We start from the raw sequence: 24,024 nt of genomic DNA, 5'->3' as shown, positions 1-24,024 counted from the left end.
ACACCGGACCGCCTCGGAATTGGGATGTGTATGTCTGGCATAGTGACAACCGCCTTGGGAACTAGATGGGTAGAGAGATTGTTGCCAGGCTCAGAGAGTAGCCATCGGCAGTATGATATGGGATGGAGCAAATCGGATGAGACGCTTTGCTGCCTGAGATGAAAATATCTAACAGATGTCATGGGGCACTAGGGTGCTGGATCTAGTGTGGGTAAAAAGAAAGTCTTATTATAATGTTACCGCAACAATAGAATAATTTTATGATTGTGGGTCATCACAGCATGAGGAACCATATTAAAGTATCACAGCACCAAGAAGGTTGAGAACCACTATTCTCTGATACAGCAGAGAAGGCAATAAATGTCAGAAAATAATTAAATAATTCACTTAACGACAAGATCACTAAAATGAAGAGGTAGTAAAGGGGGCACATCCTGTAAAATGATGCCTGAGGTTGACCTCTGGTCTTCACATATATATATACATATATAGAACTTTTTAAGCCAGATCTAAAGATTAAGACCAGATTAACATCTTAAAACATTAATGATTTTCATTCCTGGTTCTATTTTTGTACAGCTGCAGTGAATTTTAACCCTAAGAATTTTAACTTTTAGAAAATTTTAATCATTTTTTATGTGTATGCATGTTTTGCCTATGTATGTGTCTATGCACCACTTGCACAGTGCTGGATGAAGCCAGAAGAGGGTGTCTGGTTGCCTAGAACTAAAGGTAAAGAGGATTGTATCTATGTGGGTGTTGGTAATTGAACTCAGCTCTGCTAAAGGAGCATACAGTGTTCTTAATCACTGAACTATATCTCTCCAGCCCCTGAACTTGAAAACTTTAACAGCCTTGAATTATAAACATACTATATTTAAGTGTATCCTTCAGAAAACTTTTTTCCTTTTTCTCAGTTATGCTTATTTAATTAGATAGTAAATTAATCATGTCAGAAATCTTTGTCAGCTGTTTTATCCCTTTGCAAAACCCTGGTCTCTAAACTTAAACATGGAACTTTATTTTATCAATTTTGGTTTTCCTTGCAATAGACTTTGAAGTTTTTGTGAAGAAACTTGAACCCAACCCATACTTCTGTCCATTTCTATTAAAAAGTATAGTGTACTTTTCTATTTTTTTTTTCGGAGCTGGGGACCGAACCCAGGGCCTTGCGCTTGCTAGGCAAGCACTCTACCACTGAGCTAAATCCCCAACCCCAGTGTACTTTTACTGTATGGCAAAACTGAGCCAAGTATTTGAGTAGCTCACTTGATGCCATGGTTCAAGAACTTTTTCTCATAAAAGCAAGAAGCCAACTGAGTCTTCTCATTACCAAGTTTGTCGTGTATAGACTGAATGATTCTGAACTATAGTTACCTCCCTAGAAAGCTTTTGCTAACTTAACTTAGACCCTTTGTGACAGTCTTAAACTTTTTGGTCACTTTTCCTTTTCTATTTTGGGAAAAAAATAGTGTTTTTTGTTTGTTTGTTTGTTTGTTTTTGTTTTTTGTTTTTTTTTTTTTGTTACTGTGCTTTTTAAGCTAGGACCAAATCTTATTTACCATATAAATTTTATAAATTTTTTCTTTTTTGATACTGGTTTTCAAGGAAGGGTTTCTCTGTGTAGCCCTGGCTGTTTTGGGACTCACTCTGTGACCAGGCTAGCCTTGTACTCTGTCTTTGCCCTCCTTTCCAAGAGCTGAGATTAAAGTTGTATATGACTATGCCTGCTATAAAATCTTACCCTAAAATATTCTTTATTTTGTGTATGTACATGTGTATACGTAGGTTACATGTGCACATATGTACATGTGGGAGCCACATGATGAGTTACTCTACCTTATTTTTTGTGACAGGATCTTTCACTGAACTTTGAACACAAATCTTCCCGGCTGCTCAGCAAACATTCAGCTATTCCTCCTCAGTCTCATTTGTTTTTGAGGTGGTTTCTCAAGGGCTTGGACTGTGCCAAGTAGGCTAGTGGCCTGCCTATGTCTATTTCCTTAGCACTGGGATTATAGATGTATACCACGGAGCTATCTTTCCAACCTCTGTCTGTGTTTTTGTTTTCCTTGGTAAAAATACATGGTCATAACTTTCAGATTTTTTTCTTTCTCATACCAGTTCCCTTCTATATTGTTTTCTTTCTAAATTTAACAAAATAATCAGTAAACGAAGATCTAGTCATGAGACAGAGCAACACAGTAAGTTTGTCAGATTACTAAAAAGGAGTTGCATACAAATTATATATATGATATAATGAAGCAAACTAAGATTACTTGTCCACACATTGTTAGACCACATGTTTTTTTTTTTTACAGATTTATTTACTTTATGTTGGTATACTATAACTGTTTTCAGACAGATCAGAAGAGGGCCTTGGATCCTATTACAGATGATTGTGAGCCACCATGTGGTTGCTGGGAATTGAACTCAGGACCTCTGTTTTTTTCTTTTCTTTTTTTTTTTTCCCCGGAGCTTGGGACCGAACCCAGGGCCTTGCACTTGCTAGGCAAGCGTTCTACCACTGAGCCAAATCCCCAACCCCCAACTCAGGACCTCTGGAAGAGCAGCCAGTGTTCTTATCCACTGAGCCATCTCTCCAGCTCCAGATCACAGGATTCTTACTTGGTACAAGTCTTTAGACTTTATTGTTGCTTGGGTTTTAAATATTAAAAGGTTCTTTATACATTTATTTAAAACTTAGTCTCATGAGTTTAAGTTATAGAATGTTAACATTTCAGGAATAGTTGACCAAGGTATGAAAACTTCAAAATGACCTTGAATCAGGAGACTATCTTAGTATAAGCAAGAAAGGAAGAAAGAACCGAAGATAGAGTCAACAGTCTTTCTATGTTAACCTTGTTATTTTAGTTTGAAATATAAAAGGCATCTGGTCCCCTAAAGTGCTGTGGGAAATGACTAGGGTTTAGAGAAGGAACCAGTGGAGCAGGGTATGCACCCAGAATTGCTGTATATCTGCCCTACTTAACATTATTTTTACCAAACAGCTATCTAGGAGTAGCCTGTAACCTGTAGGTTAGTGAAGATAGTAAGGGGAGTCAGGTCTCAGGGCCCCTTATTTCTTAACCTGTGATAGCTCACTGTTCATTCTGAGCAAGTCTGTCTTAAGTAGAGAATAGAAGATCAGAGGGAGTGATAGTTGGATTAATTCGTGGAAAGACTTGGAGGTTATCTCCCTCAGGCTTTGGGTTCCTTAGAGGGATTTGTAGTTTGTCCACCTTTGTATATTCCCTATAACTCCAGTGGCCTTCTGTGAGGATGAGTAGGCTATATAGCCAGTGTCTTCGGATTTAATTTACAACTCTTAAAGAGATCAAAGTTATACCATAGGGTTAGGGGTTTTTGTCCATGAAGAAGGGAAGGAAAGTTTGACTCGATTCCTGGGCAGTCGAGAATGGCTTAAAGATAATCTAACAACTTCTTCATCTACCTATGTAAAATCTCACAATTTTACAAGAAGCCTTGGTGAGTGGCTGAGTGACAATTCTCATGTCTTCCTCACAAGTCAAAGAAGTGAAATAAGAATGCTGGTCAGTGGTAGAGACCAAAAAGGGGTTAGAGTTGTAGATAATGGCAGAGATGATAGGCAGGAAGAGTACAAGTTGTAAGTGAATGGTGAAGAGGACTGAGGAAGAGACTATATTTTGTATCTGAAGATCTACTGATTAATTAGGCTTAGAGTGAAGTGCTTGCTTATTATTACTGAGTTCAGACCCTCAGCCAGCTACATAAAAGCCAGATATAATGATACATGTCTAAGAAAAAGCAGAAATCCAGGGAAGATAGCAAAATCTGGATTCAACAGCTAGATGCTAGTCAGGTTAGAATGAAATGGTGCACTCCAGGGCAGTTAAAGACCTTATTGTAGAAAGCAAGAGAAGAAGACACTTGAGGTCAGGCTGACTCATTCCACACCCATATACACAAAAATGAAATTGATGCTTAAATCCAGGCTAACAAACAAATCTCAGTGTTACTCCAGAATCACTTACCTAAACAGGTTTCTTTATGGGACAGAGAGGGCACAGAATGCCTTAGGACATGGTGTATATGAGGGGGTGTATATCAGTCTCTTAAGGTAATGTTCTCTTAGGAAAGCTCTTTCACTTAAGAATGAATTTGTACAACTAAGTCATATATTAAATACTGGATAGGTCCCTGGCCAGAACACAAAAGAATAAAGAAAGTCCCACAAACCAAAACAGGCAAGTATAAAAGATAGTAGTGGTGGCAGTAGAGAGTAGAAGCCTCACTACCTCAACTACTCAGATACACCTGCCTCGAAAATGTTGCAGAAAGGGAATTTTGGGACAAGTTGGGTGGATAGCACAATTTATAGATTTATAGACCATAAAATGTTCACCGGGGTAAGATGGGCTTTTCACAGCTGCAAAGATGTCAGTCTGGAGTAGTAGTTGTTTTCCTGTTTTTTTTTTCTTGTTGTTGTTTGTTTATGTATATACTGTTTTATTTTTTAGTATTGGTGTGATAGCAAAACTAGAGGTATGTACATATCTCAGAAGTAGCCTAGGGTTATAAACAAAAATCCAAAAATTGGCAAACATACTGGGTGTGTTTGATCCTAACACTTAGTGGGGCAGAGGCAAGTTGATCTCTGTAAGTTCAAGAACAGCCTGGTCTAAGTAGTGAGCACTAGGGCTGTTTAGTGAGACTTTGTCACTAAAAATAAGAATGGAAAATAAATCCAAAAGGGGAGAATCTGAATGTGAGCCTTGGAGCAAGCCAGTAAGCAGCGTTTGGTGATGGTTTGTTTCTGCTTCTATCGTGCCTCCAGGTTCATTTTGTAGCACCTCCTCAGCTTTCCCTCAGTACACTTTAACCTGTAAGCTTAAATAAACTCTTATCTCCACAGTTGCTTTTGGTTAGTGTTTTATCACAGCAACAGAGAAGTAAACTACATTATTTTGCTTTAAAATAGTCTTATGCATCCCAGATTAGCTTTGAACTTGTCATGTAGATGTGGTATAGGATGCTCTTGAACTCGTGATCTGCCTGCCTCTATTTCCTGCCATTTTTTTAAGTTTTGAAAATATTTTAACAATATATTTAATACAGTATATACAGTATAGTAAAAGTAATCATTTTAATATAATGTCAGCAGTAAAATATATTGATGAAGTATTTTACATTCTTTTATTTGGGTCAAGTCTTTGAAAGCTGATACGTTTTATATCTGTAGCACATCTCAAAATGGTCTAACCATGTCTTTTACCCTTTTCAGAAGTAGGGTATTACTGTGTAACACAAGCTGGCCTCAAATTTGATACGTAGCCCAGGCTGGTTTCAAAATCATGATCCCTCTTGTCTCAGCTTCCCAAGTACTAAGATTATGCTATCATGCCCAGCTATGTGTTTACATTTTTAAGGGATTGTTTTGTGTTTGTTTTGTGGGTTTTTTGTTCTTTGTTTTGTTTTTTTTTTTGTTTTGTTTTTTTTTTTGGTTTTCTTTCAAGACAGGGTTTCACAGCATAGCCCTGGCAGTCCTAGAACTCACTCTGTAGATGAGGCTGTCCTTGAACTCACAGAGATCTACCTGCCTCTGCCTACCAAGTACTGGGATCAAAGGTGTGCACTACCATTGTCCAGCCTTACAGTTTATTTTAATAAAAAGAGAAGGAATAGACTTGATTTGGACCTTATGTTAAGTAAAAATAGTAAAGGTGGGTGTTTTAATCTCTATTTTGTAGATGGGAAATAGATGCTCAGAAGAATTAAGCAGCTTTCTCTTGGCAGTCACCAGGTTTTAGAGTACTCTGAAGGCTTTTTTTTTTAAAATAAAAAACCAAACTTGCTAATTCTGTATTTTTTTTTTTTTTGCAGTGTAAAAAGTGGATCAGGTGGCTAAAGGATGGCACGGTCACGGTCCAGATCCCCCAGGTGGAAACAGAGGTGAGGAGCTCCATGCTTTTGCACAGTTAACTTGGATTTAGAGAAATTACTGTTACTGCTCAAGCTTCTATTTTAATAAGCTCACTGGACCTGGCTGTGCAGAGTAGGCGATTAATCATGGTAAAGGTAGTAATTATAGATTTGGGGAAGCTGATGAATTTGTTTAATTGGGGCTAGAATTACTTTATAATAAAAAGGAGTGCAGTGACCACACCCAGAATGAAAAATATCTTTGAGGTGCCTTATTTTAAGCTATTAAGAGGTTTGCAACTTTTTAGTGCATATCTTGTTTAATTTTTTTCAAGAAATTTAGTCGGAAAATAAAGTATTTCCTATCTTCTTGGCAAACTGGTGGTTTTGAATAGCTCAATTGTAGTTCAACTCTCATTTGTTTTTTTCTGGTAGGTGGTATTAGTACTATAGTATATACAAAGTCAGATTGGAATAGTTCAACCAGTTTATTGTACATTACATACAGCCCAGTTCTGCGACTACAAGGGTGCATATGCCATCTTCCATGGCCTCAGCAAGCACACAGACTGGCAGACCTACTGTGGGAGAGTAGGCAACTCTGATACAGTGGGGAAAGTACTGTGCTTCTGACAGGGGCAAAGCACTCTGTATCTCTCTAGGGAGATAATTAATTCTGCTTTACAACCAGTAAGTTTCAGACTGACATAAAAGGCCATTATTATATACAGGAAAGATAAACCATGATTTTTATGTTAATATAGCTTGTTCCGATTATAGAGTGAATCATCAGTCAGTAATTTAGTTTTCATTTTATAAATGTCACAAAATGATGTTGAATTGGGCAGAGAAGTTTCAAAAAGAAAAGAGAATATAAAGACAGAAAGCCTATATAACAAGGAAGATAACACAGAGTGTGTTTTATTTTATTTTTCTTTTAGTATGACCATTAGAGTAATGGCCACAGGACTCTGCCAATGCTTCATGCCTGGTTTTCTAATTACTTACTTATCCAGGGTTTTTTGTTAAGAACTACAAGGAGTTTGGTATTTTGTTTCTACTTAGAAGTCAATATACTAGTTTGCCACAAGGCACTGCCATGTTAGAGACATTCTCTCTACCTTCTAAGAACCCCTGAGGGCCAATGCTCCAGAGTGGCTGGCTGTCTGGTCAGATGATGCAAATTTGTCACAGGTTCTGGGGTTATGACACACCTGAGGAACTTGAGTCACTTAGAGTAAGCACTATCTTATTATCATGGGCAGCAAACAAATAAGCCCTCTATCCATGAGGGAGACCTGATCTCTGTTTCCAAGGCTGTTTCCTGGGGAATAAAAGTTGCCAGTGCCTCCACTCAATAAGGCATGCAAAACTCTAGAGACTAGAGAATTGTCTCCTAACCTTTAGGAGAACTGGAAATGTTAACAACCATTATAACAACTTTTTCTAGAAGTGAGTACTATATAATAAGACATAAAACAATATTGGCAGTTTTAAATGTGAATTAAAGGCTAAAGTTAAATCTTGAATATTTCATTCTGCCTGGAAGACTTCTGCCTCTGCCTCTCACATTGTTTGTTTAGCAGTGAAAAGAGATGATATCTTCAGGAATTCCTAAGAGACTCTAGTTATTTTCTCACTTGGGATGAGGTATAGCCATCTCGATGGCAGAGTTTCTGCTTCTGATAAGTAACATTTACCAGTATGTCTAGCTTGGTGACTCTGCACGACAATATTGTCAAATGTGATGTAAATGTCCTAATGGGTACTAGAGAAGATTGATGTGTTTCCTTTCCTGTGTGGAAGACACAGATTTGTCATTAGAAAAAAAAGATTCATTTGTGATTGTCCCAATTCTTTTGAAGCTTCTTAAAGCAGGTAAATTCTAAAATGGCCATGATGTTCCTTTCTTACTGATTTGGAGTCATTAAACCCTAAAGGAGGAGATGAAAAATTGGACGAGTCACATGGGGGTTCTTACTTGGATGCAAGTAAGCTTCTTTCCTAGTTTTTTTTTTTTTTTTTTTTTTGGCTTTGAGACAGGGTTTCACTGGCTGACCTAGTACTTAGTATATAGACGGGGCTAGTGCCCACCTGTGCCTCCAAGTACCAGGATTAAAGGTGTAGACACCATACCAGTCCCTTTCTTATTTTTAAGGCTGAGTGACTTAGAGATTTTTTCCATGAATGGAGTCTTCTTAGTAGGAATACAAGTCTATATGTTTGCAATATCAAGGTAACAGAAAAGACAGGGGTTGGGTTTTCTCAGTGGTAGGCGCTTGCCTAGGAAAGCGCAAGGCCTGGGTTTGGTCCCAACTCCGAAAAAAGAACCAAAAAAAAAAAAAAAAAAAAAAGACAGATACAGAAGAGCCATAATACTATCTCCTAGAAAGCATTATAGTTACATTAAAACATATTTTGACCAGCATTCTAAGTTATTTCAACACATATTTCTGTTGATATGTAAGGGTTGAGATTTTGGAAAGAACGACAGTTTATGTTAGAAGTATTTATGGAGGGATAGGCATAGTAGCTGCTCCCCCCAGACCATCTCCCTCCCCTTCTGCATATTTTTTCTTCATTCATTCTTGTTTCTCAGTTAGCTGTTGAACATGATGTAAGCTTTTCTTGATTGGCCCTTTGAAGGTACTACATCTACTTTTGCTAGAACTTGCTATCATTAGTCTCTCAAAAGAAAAAATTATGCTTTCTACATGATCTGGTCCTCCTCTAATATCACATGTATATTTAACCCACTTTGATGTGTTATACATCAGATAGAATGACAAGAGGATGGTTGTCAGGTAGGTCAAAAATTCATTAACCCATCTCCCTCACACCAATATACAATTCTAAGTACATATAAAACAAATTCCTAGGTTTACCTTGAGTGAGATAGTAAGTAGTAGAAATCTAGGAAAGGGCAGTATTTTAGGTAGATCATGCTAAAACAGTTAATTGTCTCAAAGTGAATTAAATTTCTTTATGCTTGTTTACATAGGTCATTATCACCACAATCTAGAAATTTTGAATACCACGAGGAAAGACATTTCCATGGGCACTATGACCCTGAATATAGAAATGATCCACAAAGACCCTTTACTTGGAGAATGGATGATGAGAAACATGGACAAAATAAACCAAGGATTCCCCCTCGTGTGAATTCCTATTATCGGTCTTATGAAAATATATCACCTTCCCCAAATGTAAAACCTGTTGAAAAATTTGATACATATAAGCCTCACCAAGAATATTTTCCTGGAAGAGGAGATGATGACAGAAGATCTCAGTATATGCCCACATACACAGAAAATGCACCAGCGTACATGGAGCATGAAAGGGATTGTTATATTCCTACAGTGCAAGGAAGATATACTGATGAGCACAGAGGTAGAGGAAATGGGAGAGGAGGGAAGCCACCTCAGATGTTACTGGGGATGCCACCTCAGATGTCACTGGCAGATTCCTTTAGATTTAAAGAGACATGGCATGAAGATGAATTGAGACACCAAAGGGTACCAGAAGGAAGCTTCCCTCAGTCACCCAGAAGAGGCTTAGAAGACTTTGACACAAGGAACCCTTTTCAGAAGAGGTACAGGAAATCATTAAGCTTGGGGAATTTGGCATAAAGTCTCCAGTAAAAACATCTGTTACTTTTATATTGAATATCATAATTTTTATCTCAAAAGATAAAATAATTTCTTTTTTGAGTAATTCATGTGGATAGCTAGAATGTATTTTTGTTTGTTTGTTTGTTTAGTTGGTTGGTTGTGGGTGGTTGTTTTCGAGAGAGGATTTTCCTTGGTAACCATGGCTATCTTGGAACTTACTCTGTAGATATATGTTTACCTTTGTCTCTGGAGCACTAGGGTTAAAGGTATGCTCAAGAATGTTTTTAAAGGATGTTACTTTTAAACTTTCATGTCCCTCTTATGAGTTCACATGAGGCTGCCTTGCCATTGCATGCTGTATTTTAAGGCCAGTCTGCTCAATATTCTAGACATCAAAAGTTTTACTTCTGTATATTGCAGATGTAAACTTTTTTATGTCAATACAGGTATCCAGAGGATCATGATTTCAGAAAGTATGGCTACACATCAAAAAGACCTACAGATGCAGCAAGGTATGAAAATAGAGAGCCAGCCAGAAACCCAAAGTGGAAGCCTGAGCATTCTTTTCTACCTTTCCAAGAAAAGGCAGAAGACTGGAGCTTTGGAACCCAAAGTTACAGATATACTGAGAGAGAATACCCAGAGAGAAGTGCAGCAACCAGAGTATCCTATGACTACCGTCACAAACATCATAAGCTCTCAGATGGTGAACAGGACTTTGCTGATGGGAGATTTCAGAAGTACTTGAAGGAAGAAGACAGAAAATACAGTTCTTTAAAAATTCCTGGAAATAGAGAGTCAGATTGTTTCAGTACTATAAGAGGAAGAGAAACTGAGAATGAGCAAATCAATGGACCTTTTTATCTCTACCAGAAAGACTGTGTTTCCTATACTCATACAAATATAAAGGAGACTGATTTGGCATCTTGCAATGACAAATGGAAGAAAAAAACAAATAAAGAAGATTGCAGAAAAGAGAATGCATCTTCTAGTAAACAACTTGATACAGGCCCAAAACCTGAAGAGAAAAGCTATTCGCTTACCAAGAAGAAATCACTTACCGTCAAAGTAGACAGGGACAAGATGGACACATTTAGGTATTGGCTTTTTAAAGAAATGTTAATTAATAGATTTTTGCACTTTAATCTGCAGCTTCCAAGATGAAGTTGGCTAGAGTATATTACATGTTCAAGAGATTATCAGTAATTTCCTCCAAAGTCTTGAAATGAAGATAAATTACGAAGTTAGTAATAGGTAGTCTTGTGTCTTCTAGTTTCCATATCTTATCACCAGATAATTCTTGGGTATGGGCATTTCAAAGAATTGTTTCTCATTTAAGAAGTTATGTGTTTTTAAACTGCCAGGTTTTTTGTCTTTTTAAATTTAGGGATAGACTAAGGAGAATTCAGCTTCTATTCTTTTTTTGGTATTTAATTTTGTTTTTTGAGATAGGGTCTCATTATATAGCCCTGGCTGTCTCCTAATTCACTGTGTAGACCAGGCTGACCTCAAGCTCACAAAGATCCATCTGCTGCTGCTTCCTGAGTGCTGGGATTAAAGGCACGAGACACTCACTCCACCAGGCCAGCATCTGCTCTTTATGCAGCTTTTCAGGCTGTCCCTTGCTGCTTTTGACATTCATAGAGCAGGAAGGGATCGTACAGGTTCTTATTCTACAGAGAAAAGTTAGTTTTGAGAGATCAGTAGAGCTAAAATCCTCCTGCCCTCTTGGGATCCCAGGAGACAGATAACTTGATGTAATTTCTCCTGTGATTTTAGCATGACTTCAGTTTGACTAGATTATTCTTCATGATAGAGGGAATGAGAATGTAGTTGTGTTTCTGTGTGTGGCTGATATGAGAATGCTAGTGCACATGTGCTATGGCAGGTACATAGAGGTCAGAAAACCTCTTTTGGGGGACAATTTTAGGGAGTTGTTTTCTCTTCTACCACCATGGGTTCTAGGGACCAGGCTTCCGTGGCAGGTTTTTGTACCTGCTAAACCATCTTGCTGTTCCACAGTTTTAATTTCTTAATAGATTTAGTTTCAAAACATTATTTTAAGCTTCTCATTGCTTATAGTGAGGGTTTTAATAGTTACGTTTTTTAGGTTTGATAACAGCTTTTAAAGTATGGTGATATTTCAGAGTGGCTGATTACTTTTTGACAATATTAAAATAGAAAATAGTTTGATTTTTTTTTTTTATATTAGGGCTAATTTTAATGCCTTTGTGTGTTTCAAGGAAAAAATCACTTAGAATTGTGATTTTGTGATTTGAAAATGAGCTCAGAACTATTTATCTATACTTATTTTCCACTCGTTTATTAGATTTATAACGTAATTTTGGTGCCTAAATTATGGCAGAATAATTAAATCTTTTTAATATTTAGCTATCTTAATATTAACAAATTCCATCCTTAGCAAAATTGCAAATTTAATTAAATATTTCAAATTATTTTAGGTCTACTAGATATTCTGCAGAGAGACAGACATCACACGATTTGGTTGCCATTGGCAGCAGAAATGATAATTTTCAGCCAGTATTTCAACATCTTGACTCAACTCAGAATCCTGAAGACAAACCTACAGAAGAATTTGCTCAGGAAATCATAACACTAATTCACAAAGTTAAAGGTTTGTATGTTTTACACAAATATTAAGGATAGCACAAAAATAATGTACCAACTTTTCCCATGATACAAATGCCTTTGATGTAGCTTAATTGTAATTAGTATTCTGATGGAGAGAGTACCAGACATTCACTCAAGACTAGTTGTACTTTTTATGTATTTTCAATAACTTTCTACTTCAAATGCTAGTGGGTTACAAATCATTAGTCAGAAAAAGATCAGACCACTCCAAATGACAGATATATTAAAAGCCTAACAAAGGAGGAAGAAGCAACAAAAACAGGTATATATCCCAGACAATGCAGGAGTTTAGGTTATTTTGTGATATTAACAACCTTTCCCCAAGACCTTTCTAGGATTTTATGCTATAAGCTTGTTCATGTAGAATCAGTGGACGATTCTGTTCTTTATGACATCAGAATTAAAGGAAGGCTTTAAAGATTTGCATTAAATTTTTGCTTTTCATAAGTGTCCATTGGAAATTCAGTGATGTAAAGCAACTTTCCCTAGTAGTACTGCATAAATTATAGATATCATAAGCAATAAGCAAGAGATTCTGAAGAATGTCAAATTTTTATTTGCTTTAATCTTTACCTCAATAAAACCTTTTTTTAAAATTTTTGAGACAGGGTTTCCCTGTGTAGCCTTAGCCGTTGTGTAAGTTGCTCTGCAGACCAGGCTGGCCTGGTACTCAGAGGTCTGCCTACCTCTGCCTCCTAAGTGGTGGGATTAAAGGTGTGCGTCACCACCCCCTGACTATGAAACATATTTTTAAAATAATATTTTGGACTAAAAAGATGGCTCAGCAGTTAAGAGTACTGACCCTAAATTCAGTTTCCATTACCTCCATGGCTGCTTACAGACTTGTAGCTCCAGTTCTAGACCTCTTTTGGACTCTTGAGCACAAGTCACACACTTAGTGCACATACAAAAACACTTATGCACATAAGTAAAATACATTTAAAAAATAATTATTTTGCTCTCCTATTCCTTAAGTGAAAATATGTATATTCTTTGAACCAGGTAGATTGGAGCTGAGGGTTTAGGTCACTATTAAAGCTCTTTTCTGAGAATGGGTAAGGCCCTGATTTTGATCCCCTAAAACTTAATTTTGAATATGAAAAAATAAAGTATACAGTTTGTCAGCAATAGTTTACCCTCTCTCCAACTCTTTTTACCCAGAGTATAGTTTTCAGAAAGTATGGTAGTATTACAGAAAAACAGGAGAGTGTCCTAGAACGAGGCTAGTGAATTAAGAGAGAAGATTGCTTATATAACATTTTGATGGATTATGTGTATTCTTTCTGTACTATTAAGAGCTTGTAGCATAGCTGATTTTAGAATGTCTTTATGAACTAAAGTTAATGCAAAAGTAAAGTGGTGTTGGCACTCTGTGGTATTTAAACATGACATAATTTAGCACTTGTTCAGAGATTATTTTGATTAAATTACTATTTAATTTTCACTGTTGAACTGTAGAGTGTCTTCCTAACTTTCTAGAGTGTGGTCTAGAGGAATGATTCTCACTTGCAGAATGTCCCTCTTCTAGACAAGAAAGCAAATGTGGCAGATAGGAAGAAATATGGCAGATAGGAAGAAAGTCCTTGAATTCATAAGTTAACTCATTTGGGTTTGGAAAAGCATGTGAGCATTATAAGTTAATATGTAAATAGTTTGGGTCATATTTCTTTTCGAAGGAGAACAGTTTGGATTATTTTAATGGTCCCTTCTTTGAAGGGCATTCAGTTTGACATTGACGTGGGACTATTTGTTTCCTTTTACAGCAGATAGTTTTGTAACACCTGAGATTACTCTACATGAGCGTTTCTCAAGAATAAAAAACAAAATGTATGCAGATTTCAATCAAATGCAATCAAATTCAGATCCAGAATTTCACAGGTAATGATTAATTACTGCCTTTTCACTTACCTCATGAGACTAGTCCTCAGAAGAGATTGGGAAAGGTCTAGCTTTCTGAGCTTTCTTTTCCTAAGCTTGGTACAGATTCTAGGAGTGCACTTTGTACATAAAAGCAAGAACAATCTAAGCAGCTGCTGGACCAGAATACATCGATGAAATAGGTTGCATTAAAGTCATTGAGTTAACACTGTTTGAATGTGTGGACCTTTGAAAAGATTTACCAATACTTTGATTCTGCTATGTCTATCGTAGTTGTGTACTGAAGGGAATGCTGGAAAATGTCAAGCCATTGAAATCAGGGGTTCCTTTAAGTGGTCACAATGATTTCTCTGAGGTCTGATGATGAGAGCATGCTTACCTTTTGTTGGCACTTTGTCTGAGCAGGTGGTACACCCTGTATGGAGTACTGAGTTGAATCAATGTTATAATGTTATGTATCACCAAAACTAGTGATTGGAGAACCACCAAGACTTCCCTACAATGTGCCTGTAGGATATGTATGGCTTAGTAGACTGCCATATAGTTGAAAGCCTAGCAGAACATGGTGGCACATGACGTTAGTCCCAAAACTTGGAAGACAGAGGCAGGTAGATACCTGAATTTAAGGGAGTGAGTTTCAAAATAGACAGAGCTACATTAGAAAGACCCTACCTTAAGAAACAAAAGAAATGAAAAGCTACCTGACAGCAGGTTGCTTTGGCTTTTTCTAAAACCTACTGGTTTCTTTCTAATTCTATTCTGTAGTAAAAGAATCAGTGTATAACATAATTAGCATAATTATTTAGTTATGTACCTTTATTATTTTAGGCGAATAGATATGTCTTTGGCTGATCTTCAAAATAAATATACTATGGTGTATGAACCAGATAAGGTAAGGAGTATAATTTTTTTTTTTTTTTTTTTTTTTCGGAGCTGGGGACCAACCCAGGGCCTTGGCGCTTGCTAGGCAAGTGCTCTACCACTGAGCTAAACTCAACCCCATAATTATTATTGGTATAGTAGTGGGAAAAGGAGTTAAAGGTCTATAAAGAGAGGATGGCATCCAGGAATCTAAAATCGAAAAAGTTCTCCAAGTGACTGATGGCAGTCCAGGATGGAGTGAGATGCTGAAAAGGATAAAAAAAAATTTTTTTTGAGAGGCATGGTTATTAAGCGTAACAACTTTAAGAAGTTGATATAAAATTACATTTAATACTCATCCCCAAACCTCTTAGTGTGAAGCTTATAGAAAATATGTTTGATAGCCATTTCGCAAATCTGGTATGTGGGATATACTTTTAATTTTATGTGGAAGAAATGCAAAGGAACTGTGACATTTGATGCTGCCTATTTGTTTGCTGTAGAATTCAGGAAAGATTCTGTGGAATAAAAACTACCAAAATAATGGAACTAATACCAAATCTTTTCATTGTCATCATATATGCTTCCTACCCAATACCTACCCTGCCACTTTCTATTTCTTTCCTGGCTAGAAAGACTGCCATGACTGATCAGGTTGGAATCAAGTCTTTAAAAGCATTTCAAATTCTAAATGAATCATTAATTTTCCTTTGAGTATGTTTCTGTAGTGAAGAGATTTTAATTTGATAATCTGATAGACTATATAAATAATTTTTTTATATATATATAGCTTCATTTATTGAATAATGCTTTTGTAAAATTTCTAACTATACTTGATCTCCAGGAAATTTGAAGACTTAAAAAATTCATATTTCCAGTATGGCATAGTACATTTTAACAGTCTTTCAGATGCAGTTCAGTATGGTAATCATGGCATCTTTTATATAAAAATTCTAAATTTTCTCCATGGCCCTTTTATAATTGAGATTTTTAAGTTTTAAAACTTCTCAGTAAATGTTTCTCCATATTGACTTCCATAATTTATTAATTTTTTGTTTGATTTATTTGCCATAATATCCCACAACATTATTTTTCCCCTTAAAATATTTTGATATTTAAGTGTATCATTTTTGTTATTTTCAATATTTTTAAAGAGGCAACCTTTTCTCTGGGATAAAATCTTAAAAGTAGAGCTTTTCTGATGCTGGACCATGGTGGCTCACACCATTAATCCCTGTAGTTGGGAGGCAGAAGGCAGATCTCTGAGTTCAAGTCCAGCCTGGCCTACATAATGATGCCCAGGGTAGCCAAAGCTACATACAGAAAACCCTGTCTCCAAAAACAAACAAAATAGAACTTTTCTAACTAATGTCAATTGTCTAAAAGTACTTTTATCAGTATATACTACCATTAGCTGGATGGGTATAAAATAATTAAGGACTTTTATTTAAGTTTCTTGTTAGAAATTATCTTTGTGCTAACAGTAATGTGAATAATTTGTCTTCTGTCAAAATTCCTCAGACTGTGGTCAAAGTAATAGAACCAAATGATCTACGACATGACATTGAGAGGAGGAGAAAAGAGCGATTACAGAATGAAGATGAGAATATTTTTCACATGGCTAGTTCTACAGAGAGGTAATCAGTAAATGAAAAACATCTTGCTATCAGGAAGTTTTTGGTTTTAGCAGTTTTTACATTTTTTTGTGCTTCATTTTTGTCTAGAATTTTGAGTGTTCAGATCCATTTTTATGTGTTTTTAAAATGTTTCATTTATTCAGTGGTCATCACAAGAAGCTTGATCTAAACATCAAAAGTGATGGTGTGGGTAAATATTTGAGGTCTTCTAATTCTAGATAAGAGGAATATAGCAACTGTTTGAATATTAGCAGGAGCCATGACCAGCAACCTTTATGGGCTATTTGGATCAAGTAGTTTGAAAATAATAGGTTTAGACCCTTAGATTCTGACTTATGAGAAGAAAAGTTTTTTATGTCAGTACAGTTCTCTTTGGGAATTCTCGAGTCTATGAAGTAGACAGTTGCAGTAGAACAGGTGGAAGAAGCCAGGTGTGGTGGCACGTGCCTTCAGTCTTAGCACCCTAGAGGCAAAGGCAGGTAAATCTGTATAGTGAGACCCTGTCTCATAAACAAGACAAGACAAAAGCAGAAAAGAAAAGAAACAGCAGAGGGAGACCTCAATTTGAATCTCACTGACTCTGCCCATTTACAAATTGTCAATAAATTTAATGAATCTTTAGAAATTTCTCCATGCTATACCTATTATACAGGGGGAGCTATACTAGCAAGTCACTGGCATCTTAGCAGAAGTTAAAAAGAGATCATTATCGTATCATTTTTTTATATTCAATGTCATAACTCTTTTCAGGAGTCTTTCTTTAGTCATCTAGATTGACCCTAGTCTACCTCTACTTCTGAGAACTAGTGAAACCTATGACAACTATGTGAACCCAAAGGATTTTGAGGAATAATTGAATAAGACAGACTTTCTAGTTTGGGTAAGGGTCCTTTTGAGTCCTGGAGAAGCAGGACTTTGAATAGAAAGTGATAGTGCTAATTGTTTTACCATAACCTTTAATATCAACTTTTAAAAACATTTTAAGTATTTGACTAGATTTTAAAATCAGCTCCAAATTTGACTAGTCTTAACCAAAATACATGGAGCTTGTTTTAACTGGAATTTATTTTCATAATAAGTTTGGAATTGATTAAAAGATAGTGAAATTGTGTTTTGCATGGAAAACAATTGGAAAGTGTAAAACTTTTGTCCTTTGCTGGGTGGAAGTCACTAATTTCTTATATGCTTAACACATGGTGTTCAGTGACAAGATATCTACTGTATTTTTCTTAGCCGAGAAACCTTTAGAAATACATTGTACCAAGAAACAGGATTTTTTTTCAACATTTACAATGATAACTATCTCATAAATGTCCCAGGGCAGGCAGATCCTTACCCTCTGAGGAGATGATTAGAACGTGAGTGTGGCATACTACTTGGGTTTGATGCCCAGCTCTAAGAATCCTAGCTATGTGGATGACTTGGGGTAGGCTACCTAGCCTCTGTTTCCTCATCTGAGAAATAGGAATGAGAACTATGCTTACATCATACTGCTGATCAGGATTAAGTTAAATATAGCTGATTAGCATAAAGTTTGTTACTTAGCTCTGAGGACAGTGTTAGAGCATAAGACATGAGAATTTTAAAAATTTTCAGTATTCTTTGGCATAAAATTCACCCTTTGTAAGTAAGCAATTGAGTTGTTCACAGTTGTATAAGAACCACTTATCCCAAAAATATTTTGTCACTCCAGAAGAAAACAGTGTACCCATCTGTGACCCCCTCTCCCCCATATTTTTCTTTTTCCCTTCCCTGGCAACCACTGTTACACATTTTGTTTCTATGGATTGCCTGTTCTCTACATTTTATAAAAATGCAATAATACAAATGTTTGGCTTTTTGTGACGTGACTTATTTTATGTAGCATGTATTAAAATTTTATCCATGCTATAGTGTGAGGATTTCTTTTATGGCTAAATAATGCTCCATTGTATGGATGTCTCATGTTGTTTATCCATTTATCAGTTGATGGACTTTTGGTTTGTTTCCATTTTTTGGTTATTGTGAATAAATAGTGCTGTGAACATTTGTGTGCAAGTTTTTGTGTGGTCATGTCTTCATTTTTATTAAGTATATACCTATATGTAGAAGTGATGATAGGTGGTTATTGCCAAACTGTTTTCCAACATGACTACATCATTTTACACTCTATCAGCAGTGTTTGAGAGGTTCAAGTCTGTGTCTTTACCAACACCTGTGGGGTTCTTTCTGGTTTTTGTTTTCGCTTCTTGTTTTCTTAAATGATACCAGGGCTGGGGAGATGGCTCAGTGGGTAAAGGTGCTTGCTGCTGTCAAGCCTGACAACTGGAACTTGAGTTCATTTTCTGGAACCCATGTGGAAGAAGAGAGCTGAATTCCACATGCAGTTCTCTGACTTTCACCTGTGCATCATGACAGGGACATCCACACACTTACACACCTATACAAACACCTTTAAATAAAAATGAAATTTAAAAATTTTAAATGATGTAGAACTGTTTTTCTTTGCATTTACTTTCCTTATTAAAGTTTACCCTTTCATCTTAGAAATGAAGTTTGCCAAATTGGTCTCATTTTTACATAAGTAAATTTCAGCATGTAGTTTCTAGAGATTCAGATAAAGCATAATGCTATAAATCATAGGATTTAGTGATTTCCTCCTGTGGGTTTCCATTCAATTGTAAGTTATTTGAAGGCTGACTGTTTACTCATCGCTATATTCCAGTCCGTTGAGCTCAGTCCATATTTGTTAAATGTATGATGACTTTACAGAGCAGCAGATGTGGCAGATGATACTTTAGCCATAGTTCATTTCTGTTTGGATTACTATTCCTTACTGTTTTGGGATCTTTTGCCAACAAGCTTAATTCTTGGGCATTCCATCATCCAATGTCTAAGACCTTGCTGTTCTCTATTAGCTCCTCATTGTGATCAGTATCTTTCCTTGATTTCTCCCAAGTCTTAATGCTGTTTGCAAATCTTCTGACACACTATTTCTTCTAACCAGTGTTACTAAGTCCCCTACAATGTAATTGAGATGTGTTATATAGATGTGGGCTGTGTGTAATTTAAAAGCTTTAAATTTTATCACTGAACTTAAAAAGGACATGAAACTACCAAAATTTTATTTATCAGTAGGGACCTTAGGGAAAAGAAAGTTTATACAAAACATAGGACTTTATAGAGGTCATTTTATGTACAAGAGATATGTATTTATTTCCTTCTTGTAAAGTTGCAGTTCTATGCATTGGGGATACAATGAAAATCCACGCTCTTGACTTCTGGCAATTGGAATTTAATGGTCGGAGAAAGAAAATGTCAGTGGAGTAATGGTTAAAAACTAAGGTAGACATGGAAATTCAGCAGGAAGAGTGACTTGTGTAATAGAGTTTTACGGTTTTAGCAGGCATGTGAATTGATTCAGCCAACTACATTACCTGAGATTATACACATTACAGGGAACCAAATGCAGAGATCTTAACCAGAAACATGTTTTCTTTCTGAACTTCTAAGGACTAGAATGAGGTCTAGTGGGTTTGCAGTATGGTATAAAGGGGAGATGGCTCAGTGGGCAAAGCACTTGCCTAACAAACCTGTACTAGATTTAGGTCCCCAGAATAATCCTGTTGTCCTATTGGGAGATTGGAAGGCAGAGACAATATAACAACTGGAGGCTTGTGGACTAGCCTGGCAGACACAACAGTGAACAAACAAGAGACCTGGTTTCTAACAAGGTAGAAGGTGAAGAGTGACATCCTCGGTTATCATCTGATTTTCATATGTGCTCAGTGGCACATGTGTACCTACACCTACACATAGACGTGCAAGAGTGCACAACACATACAAAAAATTTGTAGATGAGGCCAAATCATGAAGGATATGAAAACAATTTTATAGTGAGTGGAATTAGGAACATTTGAGATTCTAACTAAAGAAAAGTCAGACTCTGAATTTTAAAAGGATTACCATGGCTACAGGGTAGAAGATGGACTGTAAGAATTACAGAAAAAAAATTACTCTGTTTTCATTTTATGGCTTATTTCAGTTTAATAATGGTTTTAATTTCATCCATGTTGTGTCATGTGTCAGTGTTTCTTTCCTTAAAGATCTTTAAGGCTGGAGTAGTCTTTGGATATACTGCATTGTATTTACCTGGTTTTATGTGGATATTTGTAGGCTTTCCACCTTTTGCATTTTATAAGTGGTGCTTTTAGGAACACGAGTGAGACATCTTTTTTATTATAGCTTTTTTATTCTAGTGAATGTAAGATAACATTTCATTGTGGTTTTGACTTGTATTTCCCTAATGACTAGTGAACATTTTTTCATATGCTTGTTGACATAATATGTGTATGTATGTGTGTGTGTGTCTTATGTAAAGAAATTTTTGTTCAAATCCTTTGCCCATTTTATAATCAAGTTAATGTTAATGTTTTTACTGCTAAGGTATAAAAATTTGGGGGTCTCATTTTTATTTTGAGACAAATAGCCTTGGCTGGCCTAGAACTCACTGTGACCCCAAACAAAAGAAATCTCTTTACCTTTGGCTCCTAAGTGCTTGGCATGAGGTCTGAGGCACCGCACCTAGATAAAAGTTCTTTACTGTTCTTCAGGCCAGTGAGATGGTTCAGTGGGGAAAGACACTTGCACCAAACCGGACAGCCTGAGTTCAATTCCTGGGACCCACATGATAGAAGGAAACTCCTGACTCCAGCATATTTTCCCCTGAATTCCATATGTATGCTTTGACGCACATATAATAAGTAAAACATGTTCTTTATATTAAGGGTTCTTTATATATTCTAGATACTACAGGCTGAGTGTTACTCACCGGAAATGTTTGTGATCAGAACTGATTCAGATTTTGGATTACTTGGAATACTTGCATATATATATAGAGAGAGAGCTATTAGGAGGATGGGTGCTGTAAATAAATAAGAAATTCATTTATATTATTTCATTTATACACAGAAGGAAATGTTATACAATATTTTAATGTGTCTCTGTTTTGACTGACTTATATGATCAGGTATAGAGTTTTTCTTTATATTTGTGCTTAGAAGGCTTTAGATTTTGGAATATTTCATATTTCAGATTTTTGTATTAGAGATGTTTAACCTGTATTCCTTTATTAGATAAGATTTGCAAAGAGGATTTTTAAAATATAAGGCATTTGTAATTTGCTAGATAGAAATGATCACTTAATATTTAATCTATTTTTTGACATTTACCCTTTTTATAGGCATCTATATGTACTTTTTAAGTACTGAAATTATCTTCAATGCACAGTGTTACAATTGTACCCTGCTGTTTTGCCTTATAATATCATATCACAAACATTTTGATAGGGCAGTAGGTTTTGAACATTTCAGAAACCCTGAAATCTTAGTTTGTATCAGGTTCTGGGGCCACAAATAAAGCAACTACAGTGGTATTCAAAGCATATTCCATTAAGCCCACAGGTATAAGTAATAGCTACAAATAGGAGACATAGGGGTTAGAACCTGTAAATGCTGTATGTGTCACAGTAGGGTTATCTATTCTACCTCAGAGGAGTTTAGGAAAGTTTTTGGACAAGGTACAAATGGAGCCGAACTTTGAAGTTAATCTGAATGGAAGGAAATGACCACAGGAGGAATTGAAGGTACAAAGTTGTAGAAGAGGAAAGATCATGGTATGTGCTGGGAACCATGTATGCACAGTTAACTACTTAAAGTTCAGTATATGTATTGGGGAGATTGGAAGAAAGCACGTAGTAAAGCCATAAAAGAGCTAAGGTAAGAAGGACATGGGAAACCATCAGGAATATGAATTTTATCCCATACAAAATGCATGGTGGAGGTGGGGTAGGGCTGAAGCACGGTAGTTGGTTCACTATAACAGGGCCTGCAAAAGACTAGAAAAGGTCTTAAGAGTATTATGGGGAAATATGGGTATGGCAAGGAAAGAATTGGCCAAGGGCTATAGAAATGAGACTTCCAGGATCTTCCTCCCAAGCAGAACTTCATTGTCAGAGTCTCTTAATCTCATTGTCAGGAGCTGGAAGCCTGTCCTTTGCAGTGTCAGAGCTCACAGTTTTGCCAGTGAGATGACTGTGTTCTACCTTTCCCCTTATAAATGGGATGGGTCAGGAGCCACCAGTGTGTCTGCCAAGTAGAGTCTCAGGAATTGGGCAGGAGAGGCAGTGATGCTTTTACTTGAGGGGAAAAACTTGCATGTTATCAACTATAGGCTCCAGGAATCCTGTCCTTGGACCTCAGATTGAGACCCCTAGTACAAGGAATACTGTTTTCTCTACTGGTAATTTTCAGCTTAGTTAAATAATATTTGTTGAAAATGTCAGTCTTAATGACTATCCTTTATAATTTTAGTAGTGACAGAGCATTGAGGTTTTACTGTTGTACTATATGTCTTAAGGTTTCTTTCCTCTTGAGTGATTAAAGTAACAAGATTCTTTTTTTCCTTTATTAGGAATCATCAGTCTTCCAGTTTTCCAAAGGTGAAGACTATTCGTGCTGATGGATTTCAAAAGCCTCCACATTTTATAAAATCAAATTTTAGAAAATTTATTCAGAAACCTTACATAGTAAGATTGGAGTTTCAAGTTTTTCATTTTTGTATATTCTTTATAAATATATCTATACTTTTCAAAGTGCTTGTAACTTCATTATGTGTTATAAGAACGTTGAGGCTTGAAGATTTTATGATAGAAGATAGCTCATCTCTTGATTTAGTTGAAGTTCAATTTATTAAAGTACTAATTTTCTTAAGATGTTTTGGTAACAACTTAATTAAAATATAATTTATATAATCTAAAGTTCATTCATTTCAGGCGTATAATTTGGTGAGTTTTAGTAATTCTCCAAGATATATTGCCATCACCATAGTCTAGTTGTTGGACTTGAGACAGGATTTCACTTTGTTGCTCAGGCTAAGCAGGGGAACTCACCGTATATCCCAGGCTAACCTCAAATTTGCAGCCCTCCTGCCTTTACCTTCTATGTACTGAGATTACAGGCATGTGGCACCATGCCTGAATAGGATATTGTCATTACCAAGTAAAGGTTCTCATGCCTGTTTAATTATTCCATGTCCCCACTACCCACCAAACCACTAATCACTCTATTTTAAAGATTTGATTATAGAATGCATCATGATATAATAGCCAGCCAACAGCTCTTCTGTAAGTGATGACTAAGTGATGGAAGCCTAAGTTAGTTTGTTGCCTAATTCTAGAAGTAATATCCCATTACTTTACCATATGGTTATTACTAGAAGCAAACTACTAGGTCATACCCACAGTCAAAGAGAAGGATCATTGATGGAGATAATTAGGAGCCATGTCAGCAGCTGCGTAGTACAATCCTCCCTCTGGCCAGACTCCACAGAAATGGATTAAGTAGAAGGTAATAAGATTGTTGGTTTTAGAAATAGGAAACTGGAGAATGGGTACCATCTTAATTGTTCCTGCTAGAGGATTTGGGTTCTTTGTAGTTAGAGTG

General features: G+C 36.3%; 1 protein-coding gene across 4 annotated transcripts in view; it reads left to right on the top strand.

Moving 5' to 3' along the window:
- Positions 1-24,024, top strand: part of Bclaf3 (BCLAF1 and THRAP3 family member 3) — a 56,849-nt gene that overhangs the window by 11,332 nt on the left and 21,493 nt on the right. For 2 of the 4 annotated variants that reach the window (XM_032889673.1, XM_032889670.1), the window contains exons 2-9: positions 5,866-5,934; positions 8,906-9,496; positions 9,962-10,612; positions 11,978-12,150; positions 13,931-14,045; positions 14,874-14,937; positions 16,428-16,543; positions 22,994-23,108. In XM_032889673.1, coding sequence (XP_032745564.1) covers positions 5,894-5,934; positions 8,906-9,496; positions 9,962-10,612; positions 11,978-12,150; positions 13,931-14,045; positions 14,874-14,937; positions 16,428-16,543; positions 22,994-23,108 — 1,866 coding nt within the window. In that variant the 5' untranslated portion in view covers positions 5,866-5,893. The remainder of the gene's footprint in view (positions 1-5,865; positions 5,935-8,905; positions 9,497-9,961; positions 10,613-11,977; positions 12,151-13,930; positions 14,046-14,873; positions 14,938-16,427; positions 16,544-22,993; positions 23,109-24,024) is intronic. The other 2 variants (XM_032889671.1, XM_032889672.1) reach the window with 2 other exon arrangements.

Source organism: Rattus rattus, chromosome X, assembly GCF_011064425.1.
Source record: "Rattus rattus isolate New Zealand chromosome X, Rrattus_CSIRO_v1, whole genome shotgun sequence".
NCBI lineage: Eukaryota > Metazoa > Chordata > Mammalia > Rodentia > Muridae > Rattus > Rattus rattus.
The sequence above is the reverse complement of the archived record's forward strand: the minus strand, read 5'-3'. Positions and strand labels throughout refer to the sequence as shown.